Below are 19,732 nucleotides of genomic sequence, written 5' to 3' on the forward strand. Positions count from 1 at the left end.
TGAAAACATCCCTCACATTTACACAAAATGTTAATCTCATGATTTTCCAGATGAAATTGAGACCAGGGAAGGACAAGGAATTTTGCCCAGGATCACAGAGGAGAGTTGAGAGATGTGGAAGGAATTCCAGGCTCTGTGGCTCCAGCACTTGCTCCTGCCTGCTCACCTCAACTGTCTGCAAATTCAGAGTTCCCAGACAGATGGGTTCTTATGACATTTCAAATACTGGAAATACAAGAGAACAGCTTCCCTCCTGCTGATTTGGCATTTCCAGTCACCGAGGAACCTTAAAAATTACCTATTTCAGGATCTTTATCCAAGCTTGGGTTAAAAAACTAGTAAGTCTTACAGGTGTAACATGGGATTGAGCTTTGGGATTTTATCAAGTTTTTCTCCTGGGGTATTGAGGGGCTGGAGCGTGTCCAGGGAAGGGAACAGAGCTGGGGAAGGGGCTGGAGCAGCAGGAAGGGCTGAGGGAGCTGGGGGGGCTCAGCCTGGAGAAAAGGAGGCTCAGGGGGACCTTCTGGCTCTGCAACTCCCTGACAGGAGGGGGGAGCTGGAGGGGCTCAGGCACTTCTCTGAGGGAACAAGGGACAGGAGGAGAAGGAACAGCCCCAAGCTGTGCCAAGGCAACACCCCAGCCCATGCAGGAGCAGCAGGACTTGGTCACTCCTTGTGTAAAGCTCTGGAACACCCCCAGGGAAGGTGGGATATCACCGCAGTGCGTTCACTCATTCTGGATGTGAAAGAGAGAAGGCTCAGGCCAGGGGGACACAAACACAACCACTGAGCCTTCTACATAAAATCTGAGCTGGTCTGGTCACCCCTCAAACTCAGATCTCATTTTAAGTGTGACTCAAAGGCGAGGGATGGACAAAACTTCCAGCTCTCATAATCCGACTCCTGGGTGCAGTTATAGCTGCATCTCCTGACTATTCATATACTTTTTAGAATATAAATACCCATTATCTCTCTCCCTCTCCATACACAGAGATGCAGATATGCATCTATTTGCTGCACTCAACAAACAATTTAAGAATTAAGGAAAACCGTTTTCATTTTAAGATAAGAATTTCGGGCTTATTTTAATGCCGTAAAATAAAATCTGCAAGCACAAGCCACAGGAAAAAAAAAAAAAAAAAAAGGAAAAAAAAAAGGAAAAAGTGATTCACTGGGGAAGTTCCATGATGTGCAGGACAATGGGTCTTAAATCAAAGGCATACATTATCATGACTAAGCTGACAGATCTGCACTGCAATGCAGAAAGCCAAGTGATATTCCAACATCTGCACCATGCTCTGAGAGGCAGTTTAGACACAGCTTCCCAAAATCCCAGAAAGAAACAGGAACAACTCCCACCCCTCCCAGAGCTCCTTACCTGTTACCTGTGCAACAACTGCTTGGGAGATCCTCCGGTTGGCCAGGAAGGCTTTGATTTCCTCCTTTATCACACTGCTGTCCCTCCTACCAAAACAAAACAACAACAGCACACACACAAAAAGAGGGACAGGCCCAAGTGCACTGTGAAGGTGGAGAATGGCTCCATTTCCTTTATTTAGGGGCTAAGGAGTGGGGGGAGGCTGGCATTAAAACAGTCCAAGTGCCTCAGCAGTGGACACTTCTTTTAACAAGTGTCACGTTTGATCCGAGCACAGGAGCAGGAGAATGGATGACTCATGTCCCATATAATTCATATTAGGTGCAGCACTGCCATATGGAATGTACAAAGTTTCATTACACAGGGATGAATAAATCTCTCTCGTGCCAGCATAAAAACCCCAGTCATAAAAATGAGGCACAAAAAAAAAAAAAGGATGGCAGGGGCTGCATGGTTAGTTACCCAAATGAATTTGCACACATGAAACTCCTACAGCCTTTCAAGGAAAAGACCCAAAAGAGAAGAGATTTTGCAACCTCTGTCCCCTCACTGAACCCCCTCAGTCCTGATTTTGCACTGAATGAACTGAGATATTTGTATGATTTTTACATGGTCTGCACAGGTAGCTCAGAAGGGGCTAAAACTGTGCTAAAAAAAGCAAATAACTTGGGGGTTGCACAGGGGCTGTGATATACAGCAGATTTCAATTGCATTAAACACATATTTTGCCTTTCTCTTCCTCCCTCCCTTCCTGAGAAGGGCAGACAATTAAAACCAGCCTTTATTAGGCTTTATTATTTGGTCATTTCCCTTCTCCCCTCACAGCAGCATCCAAGGCAGACTCGAGCTCGCAAATCTAAATGCAAAATAGGTGCCATGTTGTGGGTTCATTTTTATTTCCAGACCCCACACTCATCTTCCATATGCCTGCAAATAAACATCATTTCGGTTTAAATAAGCACTAAAAGCATTACCTGAGACTTATTGCATAGAAACCCAAAACTCAATGGGGTGATTAAACCTCAGCCACGGGAACCTGGCACTCTGCTGCACCCACCACCTTCCTGCAGGATTCCATCATCCAGCAGGGAATGAGGGTGATCAGCTTTTCTCACTGCTCATCTCTAATCCTCCCCCCTCAAAAGCCACACCTTCACCCTAAATCTCCAAACATCTTTCCATCCTGGAGCTTATGAACCCCAGTTCTCCCACAGGTACTTCAGGAATGTTGCAGTTTGGTGGGGGGGGAGATATTCCAACATTATGACCAAAATTGTTTTGAGACATTTGGCCTTTCCTCTTATTTTTTTTTTTTTCTGTGCTCTCAAAGCCCACTGACTCCAACTTTGATCCTCAGGAGTTTAATCCCCTCCTTTCATCTTTGCCTGAAAAAGAAGCTGCCAGAAGTAAAGGAAGGTCAGGCTGGGGGGAAAAAAATCCACCAACAGGTTCTCACTGAAAACTTCTGTTCTTCTTTACTGTTTGTGTTTCCCCACACCACTCTGCAGCCTTGTGCAAATCCCTGCCACAAATTCCAAACAGGCAACATCCCTCCTCTGCAGATCCCACTGGAAAGCACTGACCAATCCAAGCAGGATTCCTGACTCTCCCTCTGTATGGAAGGAATTACAACAGGTATGAAGCAGTGGAGGAGGAGTCATGTGAGTTGACAGTCAGAATCCTTCTGAGTAAAAACAGGGTGGAAAATTAGTGCTTTTAACATCAATCCCAGTTTTGGGAACAGCATGGGAAAAATATTTCAACCACACAGGGCCAGGGGCTGCCTACACAAGGCTGAGAGGCAGGTGAGGGGTTCTGGGATAGTGACCCTCGGGGAACTGTCAGGGAACAGCTCTGAAGCAGCTCCTGCTCTCCTGATAATCACTAAATCCCCATGGAATGGTTTGGGCTGGAAGAGACCTTTAAAGGCCTTCAATAAACAGAGAAACCTTCAATTAGATCAGGCTGCTGAGAGTCCAGACCAACCCAACCTTGAATGTCTGCAGGGATGGGGCATCCACCACCACCTCTCTAGGCGACCTGTGCCAGTGTCTTCCCACCCTCTGTGGCTACCACAGCTCCTCCAACACACACATCTCCTCTGGGGACACTTCCCACTCTCCCCTTCCAAACTTCATGGTGGCTCATCTAAAGCAGTTTTAACTCTGAACTTCCCAAGACACCAGAACAACGGAAAGCAAAGAAACGGAAAGCAAAGCCCAGAAACGGAACTGGAAAAAAAAAAAAAAAAATTCCAATATCCTCCCTTTAGCTCTTTTCCTTCCTCACTACAGACCCCACTAACCTCATCAGCTCCTCCACCTTGTCGTCGATGTCCAGGTCCTCCTCGGAGGCCTCGAAGCTGTAGGACCTCTGGGCCAGGCTGTTGGCCAGGGGGTAGCGGGTGGGCGACATCTTCCCGTTGAAGGCGGACAACCTGTCGTTACTCTCCCTGCCGTTCTGATTGGTAGTGCAAGGCTGCGGGGAGGTGTCGTAGCTGTTGCTGGGCGAGGGGGACATCCCACAGTGCTGGGTCTGCGTGGAGGCCGTGGCCGTGGAGGAGGAGGCCGGCACGTTGTTGGTGCTGTTGCCGTAGGAGCCGCCCCCGTAGCCAGACCGCCTCCCGAATTTGTCGCTGTGCTCCTGGTCGAGGCGATCCAAGGTTTCCAGAGCGTGCAGGATCTCATGCCTGGTCATTCCCGTGCGTCTCAGGCGCTGCAGAAGGTCTATCTGCTCTATGGTAAATCTTGGCTCGTCCGTGTAGTGAGACATGGTTTCCAGCAGGCTGCAAAAGGAGGGAAAGTGGAAAACCGAACGCTTCAGGTCAACTGCGGCACGTGGGGAGTACTTTACACGCCTCAAAGATCCATCCTGGTCCAAAGCTTTGAAGACACACACTCAGGACAGAACTGGCAGCACAAAGCAGGCAAGTTCCCAAAAGTGCCAGGCTCACAAAGGGCTTATTTTCTTTGGAGGGCTCCAACAGCATTTCCCTCTTCTCCTGGCATTCCCTACACCCGTTTGTAGGGACCTTTTGCTATGGATCTTTTGCTTTGGACCCTTTTGCTTTGGACAAACAGCTGCTACAGGACAGTGGTTGCTCAGTAATTAAGGCTGCAAGTTGATTTCACACCAAATTTTGCACACCCCACCCCCCTCCCCATTTACCCACCAGGTAGAAATCCCACATTCCAAAACAGTTCGGTCGAGGCCAGCGGTGGAGTTTTTCTGGAGAAGTTTTAACCAGCTGTGACTTGAGATTTATCAACCTCGACTCTTTCAAATCTTAACTACAAAGAGTTCAAGTTGCCCTAACTTTGGGTGCAACCTTGAAAAGAGAAAAAAAAAAAAAAAAAAAAAAAAAGAAAAGGAGATAAAAACACACCTAACGGAAATTCTAGTGGCCTGCAGGACCCAAGTTGATTTGACTGAAGTCCCATTTCTGAAGTTGGATTTCTGAAGTTGGGAACTTTTGAACCTGGAATGCTGTCACGGATCGCCTGCCCTGACAAGGAAAGTGCAGCACATCCAATTACTCCTGAGCTTTCATTTAAAGAAGTCAGTCTTCAGCCTTTTCCCCTCCAAAGGCAGCCCTCTCATGTAACTCAATCATCGTGGTGGCTCATCAAAAGCGTTTTTAACTCCTCAACTTCCCAAGGTGCCAGAACAATGAACGTGGATTTGCTGCAAAGCCAGTGGAACTGAAAGAAAAATCACAATATGCTCCCTCAATCTCTTCTCTTTCCTGAGTCTCCTCACTACAAACCCAACTGGCACAGAACTACAGGATCACCTCCTTCAGAGCTCTAGATCTTGAGGAGAAGGGATGGCAGATGGAGGGCAGGCAGAACTTGGCAAGGAGAACGAGGCATTTTCCATCCTTCTCGTGAATCTTCTTATGAGTCAAGGGTTTATTGCCATTCCTGCAGGAGAGCAGGGTGAGGAGATCACTCAAACTCCAGGAGATGTGACAGAGCTAATGCACCATCCCTGTGAGCACTAGGCAAAGTCAAATAAGGATTCCAAGGACCTCGTGAAAACCAAGAGAGGGATGATGGCTGTGGGACCTTCCAGGGACAGGGCTGCCTATTCCTCTCCAAGGATTCTCAAGATGACTCCTCATGTCCATTTTAGTACTGGCACAAAGAAGATCCCAGCAGGAGACACAGAGTTGACTGGAGATGTTGTAATATGGGCTGAAGAACACTGAGAACTGGCTTGCTGAGCAGAGCTGGAGTTTGAGTGTAACTGTATAGACATGGTCCTACAAACCCAGGATGCCCAAATCCACAAAAAATGCCTTTGGCAGCCTGGGAAACACAGAAATGAGGAGATGATCCCATCTTTGGCCTCACCAATCAACTGCTGAACCCCTTTCATTGTTTCGTGGGAGAAGGAAGCAGGAGGACAAGGTAAGGGGATGACTCCCATCCAAGGGAGAAGGGAGCAGGAGGACAAGGCAAGGGGATGACTCCATCCAAGGGAGAAGTGAGCAGGAGGACAAGGCAGGATGACTCATCCAAGTGAGAAGGAAGCAGGAGGACAAGGCAAGGGGATGACTCCCATCCAAGGGAGAAGGGAGCAGGAGGACAAGGCAAGGGGATGACTCCCATCCAAGGGAGAAGGGAGCAGGAGGACAAGGCAAGGGGATGACTCCCATCCAAGAAAATGACTGTGTGAGAAGACAGACAGACCACATCCACATAAGTGCTTCGCTCCAGCGGGAATGTGCTGTCCTTTGGACAAATGATTACTGGAAACAGTCAGGCCATTTTCCATTTTCAAAGACAAGCACCCAGATTGCTCAGCTCGAGGAGGGCAGGGCAGGCAGTGCAGGAGTGGACCAGCTACTGACTGGAATTGTAACAACTACAATTTGGAAGTGGCCTCTCAGACCGAGGCGTTCCCAGCTTGACAAGGAGCGTTTGGAAGCAGACACTGCGTTCCCTGTTCTAGGTTTGGCCTCCAGGGGAGGCAGGGCTGCTCAATCTTTTCCTCCAAGCTTTGGGAGAAGTGTCACTCACTGACTTACTGACTCATCACAGCCCGCAAGGCCCTGTGACAGCTCATTTTCAAACAGAAAATCTCTTTAAACATCTGAGCTTCAGGTGGTTTTCACTGGATATGCCAACTCGCTTTTCCTTAAGAGATAAACCTGGTTTGGGCATTTCTTACCTGTATTTCTAAAGTCACCATCTCCTGAATCATTTATCTGCCAACATCAAGTTTCATGTGTTCAAGTACTTGGTTGAACTGGGGAATTTAATGAGCCAGAGCCTCCATCCGGAATTACTTCTACTCAAAATTCCTGCTTTACAGACTCTTCAAGGTTTAATACTAAAACATGTATTATTCAGTTTCAATCTCCCATTTGTCACAGATGTAGAAACCCAAAACTTTTGTCCTTCTAGCCCTGTGAACCAAAAAACTCGCATCTGACAGAAACAAGACCTTCCAGATGGCTTCAAAACTGTCCAGCAACACAGCACTTATTTCACAGAATCACAGAATTACAGAATGGTTTGGGTGGAAAGGGACCTTAAAGATCATCCAGTTCCACCCCCTGCCATGAGCAGGGACAACTTCTACTATCCCAGGTTGCTCCAAGCCCCATCCAACCTGGCCTTGGATACTTCCAGGGATCCAGGGGCAGCCACAGCTTCTCTGGGCAACCTGTGCCTCCCCACCCTCCTGCAGCAGTTGGTGGCCATGGCCAGTGATTCCCTTAGAAAAATCTGGGTGTGATTCCTAATTTGTCTGAAAGTGCCAGGGCTCAGCTTCTGGCTCTGGGTTCCCAGGCCAAATTAATCTCCTTTAGTGAATTACACATAATCATTTAGTGAATCCCAAGTATCCTTTAGTGAATTACAGCTAATGAACTGCAGTGTTCTCAGATGCACGAGCGCTGGGTGACCTTCTGTGGCACGTGGCTGGATGGGGGAAAGTGCTCTGGCCTCAATTTGTCCCACTTTGATGCAGCAGGGATGTGCAAAGGGATGCAAAGGCTGCTGGACAAGGCCACCCTCTGCCCTAAAAGTAAGATATTCAATGATTTCCAACTTGTGTCCCAGAGTCCTGTTCAGAAAGCCACCTAAGAGCAACAAACCCACTGCCAAAATAAGTCCATTATCCTGTGTTTAACACAATAATGGGAAAAATGTTGGCAATTTGATAAAAAAAACTCGAAGTAAACTCAATTATCTGTCTGTCTGTCCATGTAAAGTATTCTTCCAGCCCTCCAACCCTTTTAGGGAACTCCTGGGTAATCTCTCAATGCTGAAAAGATAAGAACACTAAAATCAGAGTATATCCCTGCTGGTCTCACTGATGTCATATACAGATGTCCAAACTGCCTTGCTTATATTTACATACTCAGCATATATTGCACCTGACACACTTTTTATTGCTCTGCTTGATTTGGGACTCCTATTCCCATTTTCACGTGCTTTTATACACAACCATCAAATCTAGAAATAATGCTTTTATGTGCTTAAAACTGGAGTGTCTTTTATGTCTTTAAAACAACTTGCAGGAACTTGGAATTTTCCATTAAAAACCCAAAACAAATATTGCAAAAGGTGGAATTATTGAACACGTTCCAACACTGCCAACTATCTACGACTTTTTAATGAGTAACTACAGCAACGTTATTTCCAGCTGTTACTCCAGCAGGGCTTCAGCTCCTTCCCCTTTTTTGAAATATTTTCATAAACTTACCCTGTTTAAAGATCAATTTACAAAGCAGTTAAGTAAACCAGACGTTTCAGAATCACCATAATTTCATTAATGAGTGGATATTCTTCACCACTTCATCCCCCCACCAACACTGCTGGAAGAGCCTCTTATCCTCCTGAGCAACCCTGTCATTCAATTTGTTTGCCCCTCTTCTTTTTTCCCTCTGAAATACAATCAGCTGCAAAAGTAACAGGGATTAAAGTAAAATAGAAACAAGCAGAACGACCTGGGGGGGGGGGGTTTAGGAGAAAATAAAAGATGGCAAACACTTTCCCTGAGAACGCAGCCCATGGCCCAACTGCTTTGCTGCAGGCAAACTCTGCTGCCAGGCTAGCAGAATCTCCTCTACAGCAGCAGATCTCTGTGTGTAATCACATGCTTTATCTGCTGATCAGACAGCAAAACTCTCTCTCACCGTGGGCTGTCAAATTTCCTCGGGGAGATACCTGAAAAACAGAACCAACCGCCGGAGAACGGCCACGTGGGGTGTTTTTTTTTTCCTCCCTGAAATTCTGCAAGCGAGACCCCTGCAAAGGACTGATTCAGCTCAAAATTCAAGTGACTGATTTTTTAACAAACGAATCCTGCCCTTAAAATGAAGGGTTTTCTGGTCCTGACAGAAAAAAAGCAAAAAAAAGAAAAAAAAAAGGTAGCTGAAAGTATCAAACCTATTTACATTCCTTACATTAAGCTGGCAGTCACACCCCAAAGAAGATGGGAAAATGGGCCCAATCCCACTCACTGCCTCTTGCTACCTCTAAAGCATTAAAACTCCATGCTTATCTTTCATGGCTCATCCAGAAGGAACCTGAGAGTCAGACTGAAGGGAGAACTATAAGGAGCTAAATAAAAAAAGAATTTATTATCCCTCCCAAATCCACAGATGCAAAATATCCAGCAGGTCTCAACCAGATGCAGCTTCACTCCTTCACTTCTGAAGGCACTTCCAGGAGTGGAGGTTGTTTAGGGGTTCTTAACAGCTTTGCTTTTTTCCTTGTCATCCCACCAAGATTCATTTACCCTCTTTTTTTTAATGAATTTCACCCTCTTTGTTTATGAATTCCCCCCTTTGGACATGGGGCTCCCCCTGCTCTGACAGTCCCGATCTCGAGTGGGGGCACATGGGCAGACACGGAGGTTTTCTCTTGCCTCATTTTCCTGCATCTCCCAGAGAAAAGTAAGGACAAACACATCAAGGGTTTCTCACCTGCTCTCACAGCCCCAGCCCACGCAGACACAGGAATCATTTACCCAGCACTTAACTTTCTAGATGATGGAACACAGCAGAATAATCCCATAAAAACAGCTACGAGCTAAGTCCATGTCCAATTGAACTTGCAGAAGTTCAAAGCAATTCAATTACCCGTTTGGGAATAAGGCCAGACACCAGCCTTAACACCTCTAACACTTGAGAAAATGGCTCTGGACTCTTTAATGATCACAAGAAATCACTTTTTTCCACTCCTCTACTCGCTGTAGATGAGTAGGAAGTACTCCAGCATCACTGAGGAGATGCTCTTCTGCAGAGGTCCTTCTCCAGCTCCCATGAAAATTCACTATTTATCTAATAAGCAAAGCTCAAGACTTACAAAACCAGTTGTGCTTTTTGATATAAGACCTGTATTTGATATGATCTGCATAATATCGATGTGGGCAAGAGCCAAAGTGTTCAGAACAGGATCCTAAGTCTGGTAATTGGTTTAAGAATGATTCTGATAAAGTCCCATCAACTGGGGCAAACAGGACGGGGAGAGATGCCAGCTTTCCCCTTCTCTGATATGTGGCACAGGGCAGGACCCCTTCTCTGGGAGGTCTGATCCAGGCAAAAATGGGTATTAAAGAGGGCACTGCTATTCCCAAAGCAATATAATTTGCTTATCAACCAGTCTGACACCCAACAACCCAATTCACAGGAAGCACCACTCTGGAAGCTTCCGATCACAACCAGGGACTGCAAAGAAACTTCACTGCCAGCTGCCCACCCTGTTAACTTTTAAACCGTGCTTTATGTTCTGCAAGATTGTTTCTCTCTCCATACATATTGACAAGATCCAAGGACCCAAGTGAAGTTCCATTCTGTGCTCCTTCCTCTTCCACACAGGATCTCAGAATGGTTTGGGAAAGGCTGTGACCCTTCCAGTGCAGTCCTAAGGCACTGCTGGGAGAAAATTGGGACATTCAGGGTCATAACACTACCCCAGCCTTCTGAAATTCAAGTTTTGGCCTTTTCTGTTCTTACTGAACAAGTGAATCTCCTTTAATTCAGAGGGTGGTGAGGCCCTGGCTCAGGTTGCCCAGAGAAGCTGTGGCTGCCCCTGGATCCCTGGAAGTGTTCCAGGCCAGGTTGGATGGGGCTTGGAGCAGCCTGATCCAGTGAGTGGCATCCCTGTCATGGCAGGGGGGTTGGAATGAGATGATCTTCAAGGTCCCCTCAACCCAAGCCATTCTGTGATCCACAGCCAGCACAAACATTTCAGGAAAGCCCAAAGCTTTGCACCATATTAAGCAAAGCTGCCTTTAAAACAGGAGTGTCTGCCATGAATTCTGGAGCACAACAGCAGATTAAGGATCTGATTCATCACTTACACTCATCAGTTGCAACTCCACTGTTTTCAGTGGAGTTGTACCAGTTTTCAAGAGAGAAAAAGCCTCAGGCCTGAAGTGCTCATCATGTCAATGAACACAGAGCCCTCCTTATCCACACACTGCCACAATCATCTCCTGCAGTGGCGTTTCTGGGCCCTGATTTTCCAAAAGGACTCTACTCCCATTCACCCTGATTCACAAACAAAATGTAATGCCTGTAATGACTGCTCTCATCCCAGGGAAATGAAAGCCTGGCGCTGCAGCGAGGAGGGAAATCAGGCTCGGGGCTGATCCGTGGAGGTTCAGCGTCACAGGGTCTGTTTAGGAATGCAAAACACCGGCTGGGGAATGCAGAGCTCTGCCACTCGCTTTCCATCAGAACGGGGACAATTAATAAGAGCAGCCTGAAACTCCTGAAAATAAATCCGGCGTAATCAAACACTCCCCGCTCCACAAATTAGGGGAGGCAGGCTGAGAGCGGAATAGCAACACATCATTCCTTCAGGAGGCTCTGAGTTCCTCAGCCAGTTAAAGAGCCCCAAACCCACAGCCACCACTTCTACACAAGCTGTTCTTCCCCTCCCCAGTCTCTGAAATTCTCTGCTGATAAGGATTTTTTACTGGCAGCGAGCAAACCCCAGCGCTTTCGCCACCGATCCCGCTCGGGTGAGGAACTTGCTCTGCTTTACATCTTTGGGAAAGAGAGAGAGAGAGAGAACTTGAGATTGATCTTACAAGGCAAAAAATACAATATAAATGCCAATTATTATCATAATCCAAGTCTTACAAAAGGGACTGACCTCTGACTAAGCACAGGGCTCGCAGCCAGGCACTTCTGAATTCTACTCGAGGCACAGACTGATTCGCACCGACACCTTATCTGTCTAACCCTAACCTTCCCCACTTCCAAAATCTGGGTTTCCTGCTATTGTTGCAATTCTGCAGCAACAAGGCAGGAATTCAAACTCTGAGGCTGGATTCAAGGGCAGATTGAGGGATCAGAAGGACTAACAAACAGAGAGAAAAGCTGTGGTGGCAGCTGAGTGCTGAACCAGGGCCCAAAGCCCCAAACCTGTGCCAAGAGCAAGGAGGAGCTCTTGGATTCGGGAGCCAAAGACTAAACTTTGGATATATCAGCTCTGTAACAGAATCAGGGCAGGACTTGTGTGCTTGAATTACAGCAAATCTCACCAGCACTCTGAAATACTGCCTTTAAGCCACATGAAGAAACACGAAGAGTCAAGGACAATAAACCTGAGATGTGGGCCTGACCTAAACACCAGACTGGTCTCACTCCTGGAAGTGTTCCAGGTCAGGCTGGAGGAGTTTTGGAGCAACCTGGTCTAGTGCAAGGTGTCCCTGCCCATGGCAGGGGATGGAATGAGATGAGCTTTAAGGTCCCTTCCCACCCAAACCATTCCAGGAGTGTTTGATAAGTCACATATTTTCAGCTGCCAAGACCACAGGTACAGTGCTGTGTTCTGCTTCCCCATTTCACTTCAAAACTTGACCAGTCCTTTATTAAAATCCAGACAGCATCTCCAAACTCTCCTCCATTAACTCTGCCAGCTGGAGCATCTAAGTACTTGTAACACATCTTCCTGCAGAAGATCCCTGTGAGGCAGAGAAGTAAAACTACTCTAATTTTTGGGACCAAGAGTTCCCAGAGAGGGGTTGGACGTCAGACAAGTCCAAATGACTTGTTCAAAGTCACACAGGAATTCTGCAGGAAGGCAGAGTCAGTCCTTGCCCAAACTCTGAGTGTTTTTTTCAAAGGCATCCCACAGGGTCCATCCACAGCACCAGACATGAGGAGGTGTAGGACAAGTTCCAAGCAAAGCCATCACCAGGATTTCCACCACCTCTTCCACACGGGAAGGAAAAGAGTCATCCTGAAGTATTTCAGGCCCCTTCGTTCTCCCTCAGGATCCAACCCCAGCAGGAACAACCAAAAAAGAGAGATTTGTTGCCTCAGAAAACTAAAATCGAACCCCAGCAAACAGCTGAACCTCACCTACTCCTGATTTTGTGCTTAACTACAAAGCAAATAATTTTCCACTAGAAAAACCAGTCTGCAAGTGCAGTTTCACTGGCACAGCCTTAATGAAGACAGAGACTCCACTTGGAGAACAACTCAGGAACAGATAACGGTGTCTCCTTGAGGAATATAAATCACAATGGCAAAAACATGGGCTTTTGGCCACAGCTGCCTCCATGTTAAGAGTTTTATTTTAGTTAAAAGCATTTCAAAAAGAAACAAATGTCCTAATTAATGCTCTCAAAGCAGCAATTTTTTTGTGCAGTCCAGACCTGAACTAGGGAAATTTCCTCTTGCATGATATGGAGAAGACCCATCTGCATCCTACACTGCCAAGGCCCATGTCCCCAAGTGCCACATCCACAGGGCTTTTAAATCTCTGGGAAGGACTGGGAATCCATCACTGGAAAAAATATTGGGGAAGAAATTTTTCCATTCAATAGTTGTTTGTTGTTTTTTTTTTTTCCTTAGGACCCTTTCAGAGTGGCTGTGAAATCCCAAATTAACTCATCTGGTTTATCCTAAAGTAAAACCACAGGCTCAGGCAGGACACTCTTTCAGTTAAGGAAGCCCTAAAAAGCCAACTGGATATTCCTACAACCATCAACTATTTACCTGATACCTCGTCAAGCAAGACAAAAAAGAGAAAATGAGCTCAGTCTTCTTTCACCCAAGTTTAATTAACGTGGTTTGTGCCACATTTCAAGGGCACTGGGACAGTTACAGCTCAACCTGTGGTGGTTTTTTTCTCCAAGCCACTGTAACTCCAGGGCCTGCTCTTCAACGTGTGCTCACTTGGGAACATCCACATCCTCAGGTTTTTTTTTCCCTTCTGTTGTTTTCCCTAAATGATGACAAGGCTTCAATCCAGTCCTTTTCCATCTGCATTACTCATTCTCTTCCCACTCAGAAGGCTTTTTACTCACTCCCCAGACAGCCCTGTCATTGCTGGCAATTAGATTCACAAGCACCAGCCTGGTAATTCAGGTAAACTTCAGGTGACGACGCTGCAACTGTCTGGTTCCCCCAAAACTCATATTCTGAGGGATGCAAAACATGCTGATGGTCACAGCCCACTCCTAACACATGTTAATTAATCAATACTGCCATGAGCCCATGAAGCACAAGTAATTCCTCCCGTTATATTTATGGAGAGCCCAAGAGAGAGAAACCATGTGTTGGCTACAGGGCTTAGTTTCAGATAAATGGCTGATTCTTGTGAGACCAAAATCAAGAGTTCTGTGGTCACACCATTCCCCAAACTCCTCTCAAGTACTGACTCCCATCCAGCTGTGGACAAAAATTAGGCAGGAGAAATGGTAACTGCAGCCACGTTCCTACTTGGCTGTTCTGTGAGTGGGAATAACCCAACTCCTCCCTTACCAGCAGTTTTAACTGTTCAATCTTTTTACCTTATTCAGTATTTAGGTTCGAACTTTTAAATTTTTTTTAAGACTCCATTTTCTTCTTTCCCCTTCTTGATCCCACTTACCCTTTTTTTTTTTTTTAAAGATATCTATGGTCTAATCTGGAAGTTTTATACCTAAATAGGTCATCTTGGCCCATTTGCTCTAATTTAATACTCTCTAAACCCTTCCAAATAGGTTCATCTTGGTTTCCCCTCCCTCAAAAATTGTTCACCTCTGTTTCCATTGCCTCCTATTAACTGCACATCCACTGGAATAAATCAAAGCTGCTGCTGCTGCTGCTCTGCTGGGAGGTGGCAGCTGATGAACAGGGCAGAAAACTGCACAGTAAACTCACACCATGCAATTCCCACTTTGGAAATCCATGGTGAAAGCCTGACACAAAGCCAAAAGCTGTCACACTGTCCTTGTGCTCACACGAAGTGATCTGAGATCCCTCTGCCAACTCTGGATTACCAGGATAATGAAGATGCACAGGGCAATGTGGCCCTACCTCCTGACTCCTCTCCTGCCGTGAACTGGATCTTTACAACTCCAAGTGGTGATTTTAATACTGAAATCCAACATATTTCCAGCCAGAGGAAAGAAGAGGAGGTGGCTCAGGGGAGTGGCAATGAAGCAGGAAACCACTGGTTTTGAATAGAAGGCTAAAGCCACCAGCAACAGAAAATAACTAATTAAGGGCTGTATCAAGAAGGCTTTTTAAAATCCATTGGAGTTTGGTTTCCAACAAATAAAATCCCTGGCAGCTTTATTTTTGCTGTGGCTCCCTCTACAGAAGCCTGTGACTGCACTGCCACAAGGATAAATCTTCATCCTTGAAATAATCCAGCTGGAAAAACGTGGCTGCATTCACAGCAGCCCAATTCCTTTCCATTATTCCCTGCTCAGACTGACAGAAAGCACAATCCAAAGTCAAGAGGTCAAAGTATCTCAGGAATCTGATTGTTGGGGACAAGCCAGCAACAGGGATTATTGGGAGCAGCAGAATGGGACTGGCCAGTGGGAGCTGAGGGAGAGCACAGAGCAGGCCAAGCCTTTCCCTTCAGCCTTCCAGCTTCAACATTTGAATTCATTTGCTTATTTACTGAAGAAAAGGCATGGAGACCAATTACACTGAAGATTTATGACAGAAGCCATTTAAAAAAATCCAAACAACTGACGGATTTACACAACTTCAGTTCCACCTGGGGCCCAAGATACTGCTTGGAACAGCCCATCCAATCCCAAGGTGAGGTGCCCCAGGTTTTCTGCCTTTGCCATGTAAATCTGAACTGATGGTGTTCTCAGCCAAGTCTGGAGCGGTGCTAAACTCCTGCCCAGCTCAGGTATCCCTTAAGTATCTCTCCAATATGCTCAGTAGATGTATGAATTTTTCTCTGATCAAGGCCAAGTTTCAAAGAACTGCATGGTTTTCTTGCTCTTTCAGAGACAGAAAAATAGAAAGAGCAACAATACATCAGCAGTGAGGAATTATAAGTTACTATTCCCTGATTTAAATGTCTGGTTATTTTACTATTCCCTGGTTTAAATGTTCCACCAAAGGAGTGGAACTCTCCAGCCAACTGCTCATAATCATAGCAACCATTTCTCTGCTCTTTTTTACACGAATTAACAGGAAAAAACACCATCAAATGATCTTAATTGTTCTGGGCTTCTTCAGCTTGTACTTACACTACTGGAAAAGTTCTGAGCATACTTTACATGGGGATGGGACGTTATAAAGCCTCTTGAGGGTCTTCAGTGTTATTCACCATTCTGTAAGACACAAGGAAAAGACACATTAGAGATGTCTGTGCAAGGCAAAGAGATTCAGTCCCATTGTTCTGGATAAGCTGTCACTAATCCAGACCCACAGAGGCTCACGGACCTCAAAGCACGTGGCACATTCCTCAGGAGAAAGTCTGGTGGTGTCATCAGTCCAGAGACAAAAATTTAAATTACAATTGATTTCTCTTGGCCACAAGTAAATTAATCTATGCAATCATTTAGCCTTATGACAGTTACCTACCCTTTTAACTCACAAAAGCTATTAAAAGGATTATTTGGCCAACATCCTCAAGAGAGCTCAGAGACAGGTACTGTGTTCTGAGGAGGAATGACCTAATAGAGTTTTCTTTAGCTATTACTGCTCATGTTTTTCTCCCCAAACTAACATGGACTGAAAGTGCTCCAAAAGTCAAACTATTAACCAAAGGGAAAGAGAAAGGCAGGATGCTTCCATCCAGGGACAATGTTTACACTTCAGGCTACGGGTGAGAAAGCAAGTGGATAGAGCAGCACATGGATTTTGGGATGATTTCCTCTGTTCCATAAAGAGATGACTAATGTTGACAATCATGGATTGCTATGCAGGGGTAGCAATCATGGATGGACACATCTTGCCTCTTCCAAGTGGTTAAAGGTGGTCCAGGTACTACAGAATGACTCTTCCTCTCTCACACCTTCAGGAGGCTTTGGGAAGAACTGCACCTATCCCAGATGGAATCCCCTGGGCCTACACAGACCACAGAATCACAGAACTGTTTAGGCTGGAAAAGCCCCCTAAGATCATGGAATCAAAGAATGGTTTGGGTTGGAAGGGACCTTAAAGACCATTTTGTTCCAACCCCCTGCCATGGGCAGGGACACCTTCCACTGTCCCAGGTTGCTCCAAGCCCCATCCAACCTGGCCTTGGACACTTCCAGGGATCCAGGGGCAGCCACAGCTTCTCTGAGTAACCTGTGCCAGGGCCTCACCACCTTCACAGCCAACAATTCCTTCCCAATCTCCCAGCTCTCCCTGCCCTCTGGCAGTGGGAAGCCATTCCCTGTGTCCTGTCCCTCCAGTCCTTGTCCCCAGTCCCTCTCCAGCTCTCCTGGAGCCTCTTCAGGCTCTGAAAGGGGTTCCAAGCTCTCCCTGGAGCCTTCTCTTCTCCAGGTGAACCCCCCCAGCTCTCCCAGCCTGGCTCCAGAGCAGAGGGGCTCCAGCCCTGGGAGCACCTCTGTGACCTCCTCTGGACCTGTTCCAGCAGCTCCACATCTTTCCTGTGCTGTTCCCCAGAGCTGGAGGCAGCTCTGCAGGGTGGGGTCTCAAAAAAGCAGAGCAGAGGGGGAGAATCCCCTCCCTTGAGATTGAGTCCAACCATCCCCCCAGCACTGCCAAGGCCACCACTAACCCATGTCCCCAAGTGCCACATCCACTCGGCTTTTCAAGCCCTCCAAGGATGGTGCTGCCACCATTCCTGTGTTTTGTTTTTTTTTCCCTCGTGAAGGAACTCCTGAACTGTCAGGACAAAAGGCTGGGCTGGCTGAGCACTCCCAGAGGCAGCAGCAATCAGCTTTGGCCACCAGCTTTCCTGGGAGGTTCCAGCCTGTCCACACCATTTGCCTTCTCCCACCCGGCCGTGGCCAAGGAAAGCTGGGTGTTCCCAGGGAGGGGAGCTGCTCAGAGCTGGCTGCTGCCACTTCCAAAACAACCCATGTGGCCCACATGGAGCTGCCTCTTCCTCTCCAGGACAGGAGGTCACCCAGAGCAAGGTCACAGACACGATGACAGGTCACGTCCTGCGGCCTGGGAGCGAAACGGTGGCGCCAAACCACTGATGGATGGGAGGGACAACCCCCCAGGTCCCCCCCAGTCACCCACCCCAAACCTTTTAGAGAGACTTCCACACCAAACCCCTCCCCTGTTAAATCTCTTAACTGCATTTTAAACATGTTCCCCGAGGCAGTCACAAAAAAAAAAATGAGATCATGCTGTTGACTTCTTGCCAAATTTTAATACAGAGAGCCGGTTTGTTTTCCAAAGGGGAACAAATTAGACTTAAATATATACAAACTTTCTGAAGGTCAGAGAGGCTAATGATAGAGAACTGGATCCCTCAGAGAAGGATTTGCTTCCAGGGTGAGGAGCGTGGAAGAAGCAAAGAAGGGAACCCAGCAAGGAAAGATCACTTTCCATCATCGTGAAAACGCAGGATTAAAACTGGAACACGAGGAGATGAGATAAGAGAGGCAAAGAAAGGGCTGCAGTAACTCAGGTTTTGGGATGACAAAGGCAGGAGGGTGATATCAGTGATGGGAATGGAAGAGGAGAAAAAATGGCATGGACCTCAAATGTGGTGAAGAGCCATTAGGATCTAGACCAAATCTGGGATGGGAACAGCAGAGGAAGAGAAGCTTTTCCAGGAGACTCCAGATCTGGGAGTGCAGACAGGTGGGATTTCAGCAGAGAAAAAGATCTCCATTTTTGCTGTGTTAGAGGATTGAGCTGGTTTTTATTACACTCAGAGTGCAATCCCAAACTGCCCCAGACCGAGCCAAGCACCAGGGAAGGACAGGGAATCATCCTGAGGTCTGAAAGCAAATGGAGCTCCAGAGAAAGGGGAGGAAGCTGGAACTTCCTAAGGCTGCTGCCAGCACAGAGCGGCTGCTGTTGGAAAGGGGCACAAACAGCCTTTGCCTCCACGTCAGTCCAAAGTTCAGGGGCACAAAAACACCTTCCCCACCCCCAGACAGGCCTGTAGTTTGAAGCTGAAATGTTTTCCTCATTTCAGGGCACCCCAGACAGGAACCAACCCACCCCTCACCCGTAAATTTAGTCAAAACAATCCAATCCCGACCAACATCAGTCACCAACAAATCATGACCGAAATCACGACTCAACGTCCCTCCTTCCCTCTCAGCACAAACCAAAGCACCAAAGCCGGTCTGAGACAGCAGCAAAGGCAGGTGGCACCACTGTCTGCAGTGACAGGCAGGTAAGAGCTCACAGACCTTTGCCCTCTTCGCATTATTCATTAAATAAGTGACCTGCTAAGACAGGGAAAACACAACCAGTTCCCCTTTCCTTAGGGCTGGTACAGACAATTAAAAAAAAAAAAATTAAAAAAAAAAAAGTCACTATTAATATGGAAATCGTGGCTGCAGTTGTAGAATCTGATGTAATGAACAATCTTGTCCCCAGCTTAAGTTTGCTATAAAGGCAGCTTAAATTTACAATGGATGAGTCCTCACGGCAATCTGTTTTTCAGATATTAAAAATCTCATTTTCTCAGTGCCAAGGACAAGTGGAAGTGTGAAGCGCTGGAGTATCAACTCTGCATTTGTCTCACTTGACATGAAATCATTCTCGTTTTAGTTCCGAATTTTTTAATACGTTCTTGGGATCCACTTCAGTTTTCTTCATTTCTCACTGTGTGCAATTAAATGTTTGGAAGTGGAGTTCACCCTGATCCACAATGCCCTGCAGCAGCAAGGAGAAAGTCACTTGGTAAAGATGAGGCTGATATCACTTATTTGGAAGAGAAATTCATTTTCTCTTTTAATTTCTGAGTGACTCACCTAGTAAAAAAAAAAAAAAAAAAAAAGAAAAAAAAAGCCATCGCTTTGTATTTCACTAATACCTTCCTCGGTAAGTTCTTAAAAAAAAAAAAATAAGAAGGGCTTTACAAATAAGAAATTAAACGCTTTTGTCCTTGGGGAAGACAAGCAGCATCATTTTGACATAAGTAAAACATGAAGAGAGGGGCTGAATTCTTGGCTTAAAGCCACACGGGGCAGGATCAGTGGCTGAGCGTGGACTCT

The 19,732-nt window shown here is 46.4% G+C and overlaps 1 protein-coding gene across 11 annotated transcripts in view; it reads right to left on the reverse strand.

Annotated features, from left to right (window-relative positions):
• Positions 1-19,732, reverse strand: part of HMBOX1 (homeobox containing 1) — a 121,126-nt gene that overhangs the window by 58,350 nt on the left and 43,044 nt on the right. For 9 of the 11 annotated variants that reach the window (XM_050314784.1, XM_050314779.1, XM_050314781.1 and 6 more), the window contains exons 2-4: positions 15,839-15,922; positions 3,684-4,163; positions 1,379-1,464 (exon numbers count right to left, since the gene is read on the reverse strand). In XM_050314784.1, coding sequence (XP_050170741.1) covers positions 1,379-1,464; positions 3,684-4,163; positions 15,839-15,861 — 589 coding nt within the window. In that variant the 5' untranslated portion in view covers positions 15,862-15,922. Of the gene's footprint in view, positions 1-1,378; positions 1,465-3,683; positions 4,164-4,550; positions 4,670-4,763; positions 4,884-15,838; positions 15,923-19,732 lie in introns of those variants that run through there. The other 2 variants (XM_050314782.1, XM_050314783.1) reach the window with 2 other exon arrangements.

The sequence above is a fragment of the Myiozetetes cayanensis genome, unplaced genomic scaffold (assembly GCF_022539395.1).
Source record: "Myiozetetes cayanensis isolate MyiCay16 unplaced genomic scaffold, myiCay2020 scf2-11, whole genome shotgun sequence".
Taxonomy (NCBI): Eukaryota; Metazoa; Chordata; class Aves; order Passeriformes; family Tyrannidae; genus Myiozetetes; species Myiozetetes cayanensis.